The sequence below is a fragment of the Nyctereutes procyonoides genome, unplaced genomic scaffold, assembly GCF_905146905.1.
Source record: "Nyctereutes procyonoides isolate TBG_1078 unplaced genomic scaffold, NYPRO_anot_genome, whole genome shotgun sequence".
Lineage (NCBI taxonomy): Eukaryota > Metazoa > Chordata > Mammalia > Carnivora > Canidae > Nyctereutes > Nyctereutes procyonoides.
Genome location: NW_026575133.1, coordinates 54938191 through 54953678, shown reverse-complemented (window position 1 = coordinate 54953678; position 15488 = coordinate 54938191). Strand labels below are relative to the sequence as shown.

The window sequence follows — 15488 nt, the reverse complement described above, 5'->3', positions numbered from 1 at the left end:
CGCGCCCTGGGCCAAAGGCAGGCGCCAAACCGCTGCGCCACCCAGGGATCCCCTTTATAAAATTTTAAAATGAAAAAAACCCCAAATATATATAATAATATCTCAGGTTCTACTAAATGCTAAGAAGACAAACAAAGCAGATATAGGTACCAGAATGAGAGGGGGCTGCTATTTCACATGGGGATGGCCAGCAAAGTCCTCTCTGATAAAGGGGCATTTGAATGACCCTCAAAGGAAGTAAGGGGGAGCTGGGTGGCCTTGTGGGCCCAGAGCCTTCCAGGCAAAGAAACCATTATCAAATGGAGTTCCCAAGGTGTGCAGCCCCTGTGTGCTTGGTGCATTTGAGCAACTCTAAAGAAGCGGGTGGGCTGAGGTGGAGAGGCCTGGGGAAAGTGATGGGAGGAAAGGTCAGAGAGAGCTAGGCCAGGGCTTGGCAAACTTTTTCTGTAAAGGTCTAGGTTATAAATATTTTAGGTTGAAGGCTCTGTGGTCTCTATGGCAACTACTCAACTCTGCTCAAAATCAGCTGTAGACAATATGTAAGCAGCGAGTGCAGTCGTGTCCCAATATAACTTTATTTACAAAAATGGGTGGTGGGTCATATTTGGTCTGTAGGCCACTGCTTGCCAACATCCATCGAAGGCCAAGGTAAGAACTTTGGATTTTATTTTGAATGAGACAGGTAGCCATTGGAGAGTTTAAAGGAGAGTGGTGAGGGGCGCCTAGGTGGCTCAGTCGGTTAAGCACTGGACTCATGATTTTGGCTCAGGTCATGATCTCAGAGTTGTGAGATCCATCCCCTTATGGGGCTTCGCATTCAGTGGGGAGTCTGCTTGAGATTCTCTCTCTCCTATTCCCTCTGTCCTTCCCCACACAGACTCTCTCTCAAAAATAAGTAAATAAATCCTTAAAAGAGAGCCGTGGGAAAAAAAATAAAGGAGAGCAGTGAAATATGCTCTAACCTATACCTCAAATATATCTCTTTAGCTGATTCACCGCAGTCACCACTTGCAAAATGAACCATAGCAGGCTACAAGCACAAGCAGTTAGGAGGCAAGCGCATCCAGGTGACAGGTGGTGAGAAGGAAGTGGTCAGAATCTGGGTATGTTTTGTTGGCAGGGTTGACAGGATTTCCTGATGGGCTAAATACAGAGTGTGAGAGACAGAAAGAATTCAAGAATGACTTTGAGGTCTACAGCCTGAGACATGATCACTGAGAGAACAGAGCTGCAGTTACAAGAGCTGGGAAAGCCTGGAAGAGAAGCAGAGTTTGAGGAGGGGATTATGAGTGTGATCCTCCACGTCCAGTGGAGACAGCAAGCAGGCAGGTAGACATGTGAGCTGGAGTCATGAGAGGGGGTCAGGGAGCTAGTGCTACAAATTTGGTCACCAATTTCAAGCTTTGTGACTGGATGAGATCTAGTCAAGGGACCAGCCTGTGGCGCCACATAGCCTGATGATGTCACAGGAGATATCCTACCAGGGCACAAGCAGGCCACAGGCCGCCCAGGGACTGAAGATCCGGGGAGCAGTGGGGAAAAGTGGCATGAGCCCATGTTCTGGGGTCATTTCCCAACAACTAGCCTCACTCACTTCAGTGAGGGTAAGCATGTGTGTGCAAAGTGCTCACACTCATCTGCATGCTGTACATATGGGTCTGTGTACACTGGAATGGGGGTACCAGTGATGGACACCATGATCCTAACCTATGGCTGCAAAGGGTTGAATGATGATCCCCAAAAGAAATGTCCATGCCCAACCCCCCAGAACCTGTGAATGTAACCTCATTTGGAAAAAGGGTCTCTGCAGATGTACTTAAGGATCTCAAGATGAGATCATTCTAGATCCTTTAGATGGCTCAAAAATTCAAAGACAAGTGTCCTTCTAAAAGACACACAGATGAGAGGCACATGGAGAGGAAAGCAGGGGTCATGAAGACAGATTCCGACCCTGGAGTCCGGCAGCCCCTCACCAAGGAAGCCTGGAGCCCCAGCAGCTTCAAGGGACATGGGATGATTCTAAGTCCTGCCAACCCTTTGATATGGGGCTTCCGGCCTCCAGGACCGGTGAGAGAACACATTTCTGTTGTTTCAAGCCCCTGGGATGTGTGGTAATTTGTTACCGCAGCCCCGGGAAACAAATACAAAAGCACTGTAAGTCCCCAATTCTTAACACATCTTGGGGATAATTTTTAAAAAGTGATTTCAGAACAAAATAATAAAAGTTAGCATTACTTATCACTCCGAGAGCATTCATTTTGACGTGACAAAAGCCTCTCTCTAACAGGGACGTTGAGCAACACAACCGCCAGATTAAAAATAGAAACGTACGCACAGGCACCTGCCTGCTAATTTGTCGATATAATGAATGTAGGCACACAGATAAATACAGAGAGGCTCAGAGCTCTGCGCCCTTGCCTGGCGCTCGCCTCTGCAGGCGCCTGTGGGTGGGTGGGCCGGCGGGGTAGGGCGCACAGGAAATGGGGAGGGGGTGCAGAAAGGAGGAGGTGCTTGTACACTTGCCTTTTTTTTTTTTAATCTTTTTTTAAAAATCACTGTGAGTGTCCCTTTGGTAATGATTTGTGGTCTCCTGGCTGAACTCTTTCCTCTCAGGTTTTTAGAGACCATCCCCACATATGGCAGGCTAGCCTTGGGTGGCTTGGTGTCTTCTTAGGGCAACCTTTCTTTGAGAAACAGCAAGTTCCCAGGACAGGTAATCATGCCTTCTCTTCCTCTTGCATTCTCAACCTTGGTCTCGCCCCTAGAGATATGTGAGGGAGGACAGCAGGGATAGTTCTAGAAACAAAGAACCATAGACTGTGAAGTTCTGGCTGAAGACACCTCCTCTGATGGCATAGAGCTGCAGGCTCCATGTTGTAGTCAGTTCGGGCTGGTGTAACAGAAAGCCACAGACCACACACGTTTATGTCTCACAGTCCTAAGGACTGGGAGACCAAGATCAAGGTGCCAGTAGATTTAGTTCCTGGTGAGAGCTCTTCCTGGTTCACAGATGGTTGCTTTCTCATGGAGTCCTCACAGGGCCAGCAGAACTCTGGTCTCCTCCTCTTCTTGAAAGGACATTAACCTCATCCTGGGGCCTCACCTTCATGACTTCATCTAAACCTAATTACCTCCCCAAGGTCTCACCTCCTAATACCATCATGCCAGGGATGAGCGCTTCAACATATGAATTTGTTGGGGGGCAGTGCACAGACATTTAGTCCATAGCACCCTGTGTCTGGTTAAGTGATAGGTTTAAACTTGAAACTAAAGATATAGGGACATTAGGTCCCAATATCTGAAATGTACCTTTCTGGGAATATTCTTAAAGGAATTGTACATACAATGACCACTGGATTTATAGGAGAGGTCGGTGAGGACAAGCGTGTGCAGGGCAGGCCAAACTCTACCTTGCTCACACATCAGAGAAGAGGCACCACAAGCTAATCCTGCAGCCTGGAGGCCTTGCTTTGAGGGACGGGATGCAGCTGGACCAGGTGCAAAGGGCAAAGGTTGGTTCAGGCTCTGTCCTTCCTGGGGATGTCAACGTGGATTCTTAGTAGAGGGGATGCTTCAGGACAAAACAAGGATGGATCTTGAACATGGCTTTGCAGCATGATAGAGGCCAGCCAAGGAAGAGGATTTTGGATGTGCCCCCCACTCCCAGCACTCTCGTACCACACCCTATCACAGAGAAGTGCTTACTTTTCTGCTTGAGACACACAGGCCCCCTCATGAATGGACAGGCCCATGCAGAGAGTGGGTCAGCCAATGTCAGCCAGAGAAAGAAAACACTATGAGTCAGCAAGTCAGCACGCCAGGCAAAGAGAGGAGTGAATGTGGCACTTAGAAGTAGGTGACCGTGTAAATTTACCCTCCGCATCATGATGCTCTTGAGATTGGCAGGGGCACCGCTCATAATCATCTTTGGCAGTGTGTGTAAACCAGGCCTGTCTGACACTATACAGAAGACAGTGGGAGAGCAGAGGAGGGGAAGGAGAAAGGGGAAGGGAGGGGGGGAGCAGGAGAAAGAGAGGAGGGTGGGGAGAAGGAGAATGAAGGAGAAGCTACTAAGCGTCAAAGAGAGACGCCCTGTGTGGGCACGTCTGGGTGGCACTCTGCTAGTTGTTTACAAAGTGCTATCTTAACCTCTTTCCCAGACAAGCAAATTAGCATGTTAGAGAAGTATATAATGATAGAAGCCTCCACTTGCAACAGAGATTCAGAGCTCCCAAAACAAACACAGTTTCCTATGACTATCAGACAAAAGGGAAATGGAAAATCAACAAGAGCAAAATACATTTCTCATCCGCCACTTGCTCAGTTCCCTTCAACACCTGTCCGGTTTCTGTTGGATCCTAGGCACAAGGGCCAGTGCTTATCTGCAAAGCTTTTAACAGCCTGGAGAAAACCTCATGAGTTTATTGCATTCTCATAGAAGGCAGTTGAGAATAGGAAGAAAAGCATGAAATCAGCAAGTACACATGGAGTAACTATGTTTGGGAGAGATGCTACCCCTTGGACTGTGCCAAGGCGATTCTCCATTGCTTCTACTGGATCAGACACAGCTAAGTGGGGGTGTCTTCACTTCAGACGTGTTCTTGTAGAAAGACAAGTGCTTGGCTCGCTGAGCACGGGGAGGATGGCAAAAGAAGTAGGAGTTGGAAGTAGAAAAACTCATCAAAGCGCAAAGGTCTGCTAGGGAAGGAGGGTGCAGGAAGAAGTCAGGAGCAGAGGGTGGGAGGAGCCACTGCCCAAGAGTCCCAGGCAAGGAAGCCGAGTCCGAGTCTGTGTGCAGCTAGACACAGAGTCCATAAATGGGCCCTGAAGAGCAAAGCTGATCCTTGACATTTAGCTCAAAGTCTTGTATTTTATACTCTCATAGACCTTCTTTCTTCCTGTCAGAGCACATGCTTCTTGTAAAGTTTCATTCATTACTGTGAGTCAATGTCAAGCTCACCTTTGGCCCGGAAGCCCCATGAAGGCAGCAAGCACACCCGTTTTGGAGTATGATGATACCTCCAGGCCATACCAACATGGTGTCAGGTACATGGGGTACTCCACAAATATTTGTGGAATGGATCACGACATTATTCAGGACTCTTTCATTAATGATCTCACCCATAGCCATGGCTCCAACCACCACCCAGAGGCTGACAACACTCAAATGTCCATCTCCAGCTCCGTTCTCTCCTTCAGAATCGTGTATCAAAAAGTCTACTCCACGTTATCATGTGAAAATGTTAGAGCATCTCAACTGCACTTGACAGGTCCAAAACTGAACTTGTGAACTGCCCCTTGTCCAGTTTTTCCTCAAATGTTCTTTGTCTTAGGGAGAGGGATCCTGTTCACCTGAACCACGGCTGCCATTCTTGCCACCACCTTCTTCATTCCTGCATCTCCTGTCCATCAGCAAAACCTTCATTTACATCTCCTAAATTCTCTGGATTATAATCACTTCTTTCCGTAGATCATAGGGGTTAAGAGTGCAGGCACTCCTCCAGAGGTGGGGTGACTGGGTTTGAAGACAGCCTCCACTACATACTAGTAATTTGCTGCACTACTCTGTACCTTGTTTCCTTATGTACGAAATGGAGATCATATAGTATGTGCTTCATAGAGTTCTTTTGAGAAATCAATAAGATAATACATATGATGTGCTTTCAAAGGGGCTAGCTGCTATCATGACCACTGCCACCACCACCATAATCATCCTCGTCACCACACATCATCATCATCAATCCTCACCATCACCGCCACCATCACCACCAATACCATCACCACCATCATCATCAACACTACCATCACTACTATCCCACCATCATACTGCCACCACCATCATCCTCAGCATATCACTAAGATCATCATCATCATCATCATTACTGTCATGGCTCCACTCATAATCTAAGTTACCATCATCTCTTATCTGGATCACTGCAACAGCCACCTAACATCTCCTTGCAACCATTCTTGCCTTTTTCCAATCTATTTTCTACTATGTAAATCAAGTGATCTTTTAAAAATGCAATCTCATGTCATTCATATTTTTTAAACAATGTCACTGGCTTCCTACAAAAGATAGGATGAAGCCAAAAATCTGTAGCATAGTTTAAATAGGAGCCATGGGCATCTCTTAGCCTCAAACCTGCCATGTACCTTCTCACTTAAGGACCTTTGAAAAAAAAAAAAAGGACCTTTGAGGTGCCATTCTTGACACTTTCCTCTTCCTCATTTTTGTGTCTCCTGTCCTCTGCCAATACATCCTATGCTGTTCCCTCTGCCACCACCACTGTTCCTCTTTATGATCAAAAGTTCTCTGAAAATTGGTTATATTTGCTATCTCCACTCTCCAACCAACTTTACAATGACTTCTGCCCCCCATCTTACCATTGAAATTGCCCAGCGAAAGATCACGTCACTGGTTTCTGAAGCCAATGAACCTATTTTTAGCCTTATCTCACTTGACTTTTTTGAGCATCTGACACTGCTAACTACTCTTTCCTCAAAGTTTCCTCTGCCTATATGTTGCCTGCCTGCTCTCTTGTTTTTTTTTTTAATCTTTCCCTAGATAAACTCTTTTTTTTTTTCCTTCACCTGCCCCTTTTCCTCGACCAGCCTCTTAGAAGTCACTTTCCCAGGATTTCCAAATTGCAACTCCTTTTCACTTGCTCTACTCACCCTTCTGTGGGTCATCCCATCCATTCACGTGGTACCCATTGCATAAAGACTCCCAAATCCTTCTCTCTGAGTCCTCCCTCCCTCCTGAGCTCCAGGCTCATGTGCCTCCACAGGGGTGTTTCATAAACACTTCAAACACAACCCATGTAAAGCTGAAATATCAGAACGCCCTTCCTGTCTCTGTTGGTATCTCAATGAACGGCCCCAAAACCCATTCAGTTACCCAAGCAAAAGTTTGAGTCATTCTGGTCTCCTTCCTTTCTCTCCCTCCCTACCTCCAGTTAATCATCAAATTCTCTTAACTCTGCCTCCTTAGATGCACTCAGATGTGTTGACTTGTCTTTGTTCCAATGCCACTCCCTTAGTTCAGGCCCTCACCATTTCCCGCCTGCACTATGGCCACAGCTCCCTAATCCATCTCCTGTCTCCAGGCTTTCCTCTCTTCTGCCCTTTCTGTTCTGCTGTCAGAGTTTAGGGAAAACAGATTCCTAAATGATTTTCCAGAGAACTGGTGGTCCACCCTTTAAAAGATGGCTCTTTCTTTTCTTTCTTTCTTTCTTTCTTTCTTTCTTTCTTTCTTTCTTTCTTTCTTTCTTTCTTTCTTTCTTCTTTCTTTCTGACTTATTTATTTATTCATGCGAGACACACAAAGAGAGAGGCAGAGACACAGGCAGAGGGAGAAGCAGGCTCTTCCCAGGGAGCCCGATGCAGGACTCGATCCCGGATCCCAGATCCCAGGATCACACCCTGAGCCAAAGGCAGACACTCAACCACTGAGCCATCCAGGCGTCCCTAAAAGATGGGTTTCTCAGGCAAATAAGAAATGGCTTAGTTCAGAAAACATCCCCTCTTTGGCCCTTTCTTAGTAATCCACCATGCATATCAGCATATTTAAGGTTCTGAGAAGTCCTGTCACAAAAGGTCTGTTTGGAATTGTTTAATGAAGGATTTCCCAAACTCCTTTAACCCTAAAACCCATTTTCCTGGAGATACTTCTTACCATCTTGCAGGACACTATATACTGTTTGAAAACATCAATCTCATCATCTTACTTCTCTGTTTGAAAATAGGACAGATAAGTGGATAAATACTAAAAGAAGACAAGTTGAACTTAATTCTATGAGCAAGGAAAAATTCTTAGAGATTCCTGAGGTGGGGGGATGACCCAATATTCATGCAATCAGTAGCTTTCAATGATTAGCTCCTACGATAAGCCAGATGTTTCTCATCTAAACCTTACAACACAGCCAAGCATGGGCATAATCCCCAAGTGAGGAGACCAAAGCCATGTTAGTTAAGTTTTGGTCCTACAGTCATATAATCAATAAGGGTGGAGCAATACCTGGCTCAAGGTCTAGGTGGCTTGAAAGCCATGGCTGTTTGCCTGCATGACAGATGAGAAGTAGGAAAATCAAAGGTTCAGACATAAATTCCTAGAGGCTATCATTTCTTTGTACTTCTTCACCTTTGTTCTCACATGCAGATAATGCCTTGGGTACTAGCCACTCCTCTTAAGCTTGGGTCTCATTGCCCTTTCTGTAGGGCCCACCGTATTTTTTTTTTTCCGCTTACGCACTCAGCAAGTCATCAGCTCCAGAAAAACCACTCTCCTACTTAAAAACTTTGTTTTTAGCAAACTGCCTGTTCATGTCCAAATTTCTCAGCCTAACATTCTAGGTCTGCTCTTACCCACCACTGACTATCCTTTCTGATCTTGACTTTGACACTTTTCTAAATATTACTCATTACCCCAACCAAACTATGCACTGTTTATCAGCCCCCCGTGCTTTTGTTCCTGCTCCCTCCTCTTAGAGAGTAGCTACCTTTTATGGTCCCTTTTCACTGTAATTCTGTAGAGCAAGTCCCAATATGGGCCAACCAGATGCTCTCAAGCTTTTAGCATAAAAGGGCAGGGAAATGGCTCTAGACTTGGAAAGCAGGTTAACTTCTGAAAATTAAATTAGTAAAACCCACAGTGGATGGCATTGGCTATCTGCGAAGATGATATACCCAAAGGAAGCTTCAAGAAGTAGACAGCTAAGAAGATATGAAAACATTTCCCTGGAAGGGAGGAAGAAGATGCCCAGAGCTTACCCTCAGGACACAACTCTACCTACATGTCTGGAACCATAACGTGAGCCAATGAGACTCTAATAAAATCAATGATTGGAAAGAGAGGGAGTAACTAAACTGTGATCAATTGTGATAACTGGCCAAGGCAATGACTAATCAATCACATTCTGCTCTGGTGTATTGAAGCATGGCATGTGCTGTAATGGATGGAAGGCAACTACGGAGATAGTTGGACAGGTGGAAAGGCTGCTGCCCACATCGCTAGGAGAGACACTCACTGAGTTTGAGGGATACTGGCTTTTGGGACAGGGGAAGGATCAGTGATGCAGAGATTGGAAATAGTTCATCCAGCTTTCCCAAACATTGATAGTTTCCCCAAAAGTCCTCTACTTCCTTTGTTCAAATGACAAAACCATCAAGCCACTTTTTGAAAACCAGTTTGGCTTTCTTTGACATCATCAGAAAGGGATACTCTGGGCTGTAGGAAAAGGATATCCTTGTTGTCTCTATCTCATGGGGTTGTTGGGAGGATTCAATGAGGTAATGTGTGCTGAGGAGTAAATCTAAGCTGTACACAGTAATTGTTCAAAAAATGCAAGTGTTTAAAATCGATCAGTATAGGGGCAGAAGTCATTGGTTAAGCATCTGCCTTTGGCTTGGGTCATGATCTCAGGGTCCTGGGATTGAGCTCCATGTTGGGCTCCCTGCTCAGTGTGAAGAGTCTGTTTCCTCCTTTGTCTCTGTCCCCCCACTAACCTGTGTGCGTGCATGTGCACACTTCCTCTCTCTCCCTCAAAGAAATAATTTTAAAAAATCAGTGTATTGTAATTCTGCTTTTAATGACAAGTTCTTCTACATTTGTTTGAGGTGAACTGGCTTCCTGATTTCTAGGTGTTGTAATGATGGTGGGCACCCAAACCCACAAAACAGATTCCATGGCCCTGGATGAGAATGAGCCAAAGGAAACTATTGCCTCATAAAGAGCCTGGCAACCATCCACCTGGTCTAGGGCATCTCTCGTTCATTATCATCCTCCAACCTCCCTTCTCTAAGTGCTGAGCACATGTCTCACAACATTTTTGCTCTATTTTCAATGCAGTCACTTCTGTATATCTTTAATTTCAATTCTATCAGAGTGTACATTCCTTGAGGGTGAAGACTCTTACATCCCTTGCAGAGCTTCAAATGTCATAAATCTCTAATGAGCTGAAACAAGTTGAAGACAAGGCAAATCACCTGGGGTTCAAAAGAAGGTTCTAAAATCTGCCCCCCTTCCCCTACTGTGAGGTTGGTTGTCAAGCCCTGGAGAGGAGACATGGTGCTATAGGCTGAGAACGTCTGTCCAGGTGATGCCAGCCCAGGGAGCAGATAGAGGGGATCCTGCTAGGCTGATGCGGGACTGCTCAGCTGCCCAGGAAGGAGAGGGTGACAGACAAATGGAGAGAGCAGGTCCTGCCTGCCACACTCACCTGGATCTCGGTGTGCACAGTGCATTTAACCAGTTTAAAGTTCTTCCCAGGGTTGAAGCTGTTGCTATAGAAGCAGACCTTGAGGATCCGTACGTCTTCCTTCTCCACGTCTACTGGCACCACCACCATGGACTCTGGGGGACCTTGGGGACGACGTAAGGTGCCCACCTTCACTCGGCTCAGGGGCTCGGACACCCCAGACATCCTCTCAGGCCGCAGCTAGGACCGGCACATTGCAGTCCTGTGGAGACAGCAGAGGGACAGCCCTGAAATGAGTCCGAGGAGGTCCACATGCCTCATGCCCCAGGGACAGCACCCACCAAGTGCCAGGACCTAGCAAACCACACATCCCCCCATTCTCAAAAACTCCCCTGAAAGGCATCCAGCTTTATGCACTTGGGGAAGCTGAAACACAAAGGAGCAGTTCGTATAAACATCCGGGTATGAACCCAGGCCCTGAGCTCCCAGGCTGTGAGCTCTCTCTTCTAGAAGCCCCCCCGTTCTCCATCACATTTCTCCTCCCACACCAGGCTGCAAGGCAAGAGGCCCACACTTTTCAGAGGCAGCTATGAGAGGAGGCGGCCGCAGCATGGTTCCAAGGCACAGCTGAGCAGAGAAAGCAAAGAGTTAGACACTAGAAAATAGCAGGAAAGAAACAGGGACAAGAGAAGAAGCAGAAGTAGAGAATGGATGGCTTGGAGGGAGCTGGAATGAGCAAGACAGGAAAGGGCCCATGTGGGGGGCTGGTCCATCAGCTGATGGTGTGGTCTGCCCCCACCGGCAGCTGCCAGCCCGAACCTTCTGGAGAGGCAGCCTCAGGCCCACGGGAACTCATCATACAACCCATTATCCAGCACACAGGATAATTCAAGAGGACCAGCACTCCCACAGCCCAATTCAGGAGGTCTTTCTGCCAGGTGGGAGAGAGTTGGGCAGGGCCCCTAGAACACCCAGCCCAGTTTGGATGAGTTTGGATGGTACTCTACTAGACTATCAGAATCCCAAGAGTCTTCAGTTCTCCTGGAGTCCCCACAAAATGGGGAGTTGACTTCTTGATCCAACACAACCCCATGGGGTTTACTCTGCACTGGTCTAAAGCGGGGTGCCCCAAGGAAACAATAGGAAGGTTTATCTGATGATGCATGGTATCAACCTTGGGTCCACATTAGGATCCCCTGGGAAGCTTTTAAGAAAACCTAAATCCAGGGCCTGTGCCCAGAGATGGCCACTGAGTTGGCCTGTGGGGAGGCCTGGCAATGGTATTTTTAAGTTTTCAAAGATTTTTCTAACATTTAGCCACCTTTCCAGGCTAAGCTTAGTTCTCATGCTGAATCCACTCCCTTCTAATAAGAGGCTGTGACTCTAGGGGCACAATATTAGACCAAGAGTTGAGGGCAAAAGGATGGAGCTGGCAAGGTGAAAACACAAATGTAGAGGCAAATATTTCAGAAGTAGAAGCAAAGTTATGTTCACTTGTCACACTGTGCTAGACACTAGAAGGGAAGATGGAGACAGTCATTTGCTTCAGGGAGTTGTTCCTTTTATTTATGTCTATTCTTTTAAGATTTATTTATTTATTTGACAGAGAGAGAGAGAAAGAGTATAAGTAAGGGGAGCGGCAGAGGGAGAGGGAGAAGCAGGCTCCCCACTGAGCAGGGAGCCCAATTGTGGGGCTTGATCCCAGGACCCTGGGATCATGACCCGAGCCAAAGGCAGACACTTAGCCAACTGAGCCACCCAGGTGCCCTGAGTTGTCCCTTTTAAACAGCCAGTGGTATTATGAGGGCACGAACGAGATCTTGTGAGGACCAGGGAAGGAACAGGGCATGCCCCTTCCATCAGGGGCAGGTAGACAATGGGGACAGTACACCACTCCGAGTCCAGAATTTAGGACAAGACAGGTGGAGAAAAGAATAGTCAGTCTACTTTATTTTGGAGGCCAATATATATGTTCTAGAAGTATCTGTGCCATCTTTTTTCAATAAAATATCAACTGAACATGTCCTGTGTGCCAATACTCCGCTATGTGCTGAGCGTGTATCTCAGTTTCCCTACACCCTCAATAAGGAGTCCAGAGGAAGTAGCTTGAGAAGCAATTCCAGGAATCCCATTTAGGGAAGGGGGGAAATGAGTGACAGGGAAGGGAAGATAGCCAGAGGAGGGTTATCAATAGAGTTATTACTTGGGCAGCTGCAGGGCCATCCTGCTGGGACCCAGGCAGTGCTGAGGAGCCATTCCACCCAGGACAGGGTGGGCAGGGGGGCTCGGGGGCATCTCTACACCTCCTCTTACAGTCGTCATTTGCAGCATTTCCAGCCGGTTTTACACAAAGGCCAATCAGACATGGGAGCCAGAGAAAGTCCTCAGGCACAAAGATGCAGATGCTGGTAGGTATTAGTAAGGAGGAGGATTAGTCAAGGCCCAAAGGGTATTAGATGGGACAATGACAGATCTGCTCTAGGATGTAAAGATGAGGGAAGGGTGTCTTGCCCCTAAAAAGCATACACTCTGGTTGTAGAGAAAGGTGCACACACACACACACACACACACACACACACAGACATATATGTAATTGATCTCAGATTCAGGAACTCCTGTGTCTGTCTATTGAGCCAGGAGCCCCATGACCCCTGGGATCTCTTTGTATAAACTAGTTTTCAGGCAGGGACTTCATGATGCAGTTTTGTAAACCAGGTGTTGGGGCAGGAAGGAAATGGAGTGGAGAAGGCATCCATCCCCATGTACCAGATGGAAGCCAAAGGGCCTATGTTCCAAAGGCCATTTGGAAACCAGGGACACAATCAGTGCTGTCATGCTGACCAGTGGGGGCGTGGACTCAGTGCTGGGAAGAAGGGCTCTGCCCACATCTGCAGGTTACACAACACGGCTTCTGGGCATCCACAATGAAGGGGATGGGGTGCCACTCAGGAGATGCCCCCAGCCCAGACAGCGTTCTCATCCAAAGGGTGCTAATGCCAGTGAGCACACGGCAGACATGCCAGGGACTCCCTGAAGCCCTGGAGAAGAGGTTGAAAGACAACAGTTAAGTAGAAATAACATGCAAGTAAAAGTCAAAAGACCTGGTGCGGCCCACAAGCCTCCCATTTTTACATATTACGCGTGCCACTGGCTGAAGTTAAGAGTGATGCCAGTAAGCCCTTTCTGACAGGCAGAACAAAGAGCAGAGATAGAGCAGGTTAGTGAGAAATCTTTGCCAGGGACAGGCCAGGGCAAAGTCCGGCAGGTGGGAAGGGATTAGACCCCCATAGTGCTTTTAGCAGCTTTAGCCAGTGGTGCAATGAAACGTGGTGCTTTTAAATTCGAGCAGGCAAGAGGATGTGAGCATGTGATAAGGACATGGAGGGAGAGGAACTCTCATTTATTGTTGGTGCAAACTTTGGAAGACAGTTGGATGGTTTCTTACAAAACTAAACATATTCTTACCATACGATCCAGCAATAGTGCTCCTTAGTATTTACCCAAAGGAGTTGAAAACTTATGTCCACACAAAAACCTACACATGGATGTTTATAGCAGCTTTATTCATAATACCAAAACTTAGAAGCAACCAAGATGTCCTTCAGTAGGTGAATGGGTAAATAATCTGTGGTACATCCAGACGATGGAATATTATTCAGTGCTAAAAAGATATGCTCTATCAAGCCATGAAATGATAGGGAGGAAATCTAAACGTATCTAACTGAAAGAAGCCAATCTGAAAAGGCTACACACTTGATGATTCCAACTATATGACATTCTGAAAAAGACAGAACTACAGAAGCAGTAGAAATATCGTGGTTTCCAGGGGTTAGGGGGAAAGAAGAGATGAACAGACAGAGCATAGGGGATATGTAGGTCACTGCAAATACTCTCTGTGGGATGTTATACTGATAGATAGATAGCACTATACTTTTATCCAAACTCATGGAGCGTGTAACACCAAGAGTGAACCTCACATAAACTATGGACTCTGCGTGACAGTGATATGAAATGTAGGTTCATCTATTATAATAGATGTGCTACATCTGCTACTACTACTACATGTACTATGGTGGGAGATGTCCTCAGTGGGGGAGGCCGTGCATGATCGTGGACAAGGGTGTATGGGAAATCTCTGTACCTTCCCCTCAATTTTGCTGTGAACACAAAACTGGGCCAATAAATAAAGTCTGTTAAGAAAAAATGTAATGATGAGAAGCCACAGCGGGATTGTTGAGTTGATCCCTTCTTACCCAGACTGGGCAGTGTCCAGCCCATGTAGGAACTTTGCAAAATCATTTGGTTGCTCAGGATCTACTATTTTTTTTTAAGATTTATTAATTTACTTTAGAGAGAGAGTGACAGAGACAGAAACAGAGCTTGCATGGGAGTTGGAGTGGCTGGAGGGGTAGGAGTCAAGGGAGAGAGAGAGAGAGAGAATCTTAAGCAGACTCCATGCTGAGTGCGGAGCCAAACACAGGACTTGATCTCATGACTCTAAGCTCACGACATGAACCAAAACCAAGAGTCAGATGCTTAACCAACTGTGCCACCTAGGTGTCCAGATGTCCTTCTACCTTCAGCCTGAGGTAAGTCCCACAGGTCTGTCTTTAACCCTTTGCAGTAGTAACCTCTGGCTATATACTCCAGAAGTGTAAGTGCTTTGCAGCACCACCCACCCTTGGAAATGGGCAGGGAAGAGGGTGTCCATTATACAGATGAGAAAATGTAACAATGTTGAAGCCATCTGGTCAAGGATTCCTGCTTGTTGAGTAGCAAACTTGGATCCCAGAGCAGATTTGAATTCAAGTGCAAAGTTTTTCCCACTTTCCCATCTGCCTTTGAAGAAGGCACTATCTCTTGATACTACTGAGGTTGGCACAGACTCCATGCAAGGAGGAATGTGTCAACTTGGCACTGACTATCCCCAGCCTGTGAAGAATCCTGAGGTCCTCTGGCTTAAGGAGCATTACCTTCCCCAAGCTAGGACTCAGTCATGAGAGTTCCTGGGTGCAGGACTCAATACTTTTGGTTAAAGGACCGGGGTCCAGAAAGGTGGTGCCACATCTCCACTGACACTGGCAACTTCCTCAAGGGCACCCCAAACTCCCACCTGTCAGCACTGATCTGCAATGGACTGCTAAAGGATCCCCCAAAACTCTCTGGGGCAGAGTAACTAAAAGGTGTGTGAGGAACGCCGCAGCCGCTTGTCTTTGGGGAATTGGAGAACATAGCCCTTGACCTGACGGACAGACTTCTCTCACTGTCACAGTGAGAGCTAGCTAGCTC

The 15488-nt window shown here is 46.7% G+C and overlaps 1 protein-coding gene across 3 annotated transcripts in view; it reads right to left on the bottom strand.

Moving 5' to 3' along the window:
- PTK2B (protein tyrosine kinase 2 beta) overlaps positions 1–15488 on the bottom strand; it is a 125158-nt gene that overhangs the window by 51286 nt on the left and 58384 nt on the right. For all 3 annotated transcript variants that reach the window (XM_055346169.1, XM_055346172.1, XM_055346170.1), the window contains exon 2: positions 10221–10461. In XM_055346169.1, coding sequence (XP_055202144.1) covers positions 10221–10424 — 204 coding nt within the window. In that variant the 5' untranslated portion in view covers positions 10425–10461. The remainder of the gene's footprint in view (positions 1–10220; positions 10462–15488) is intronic.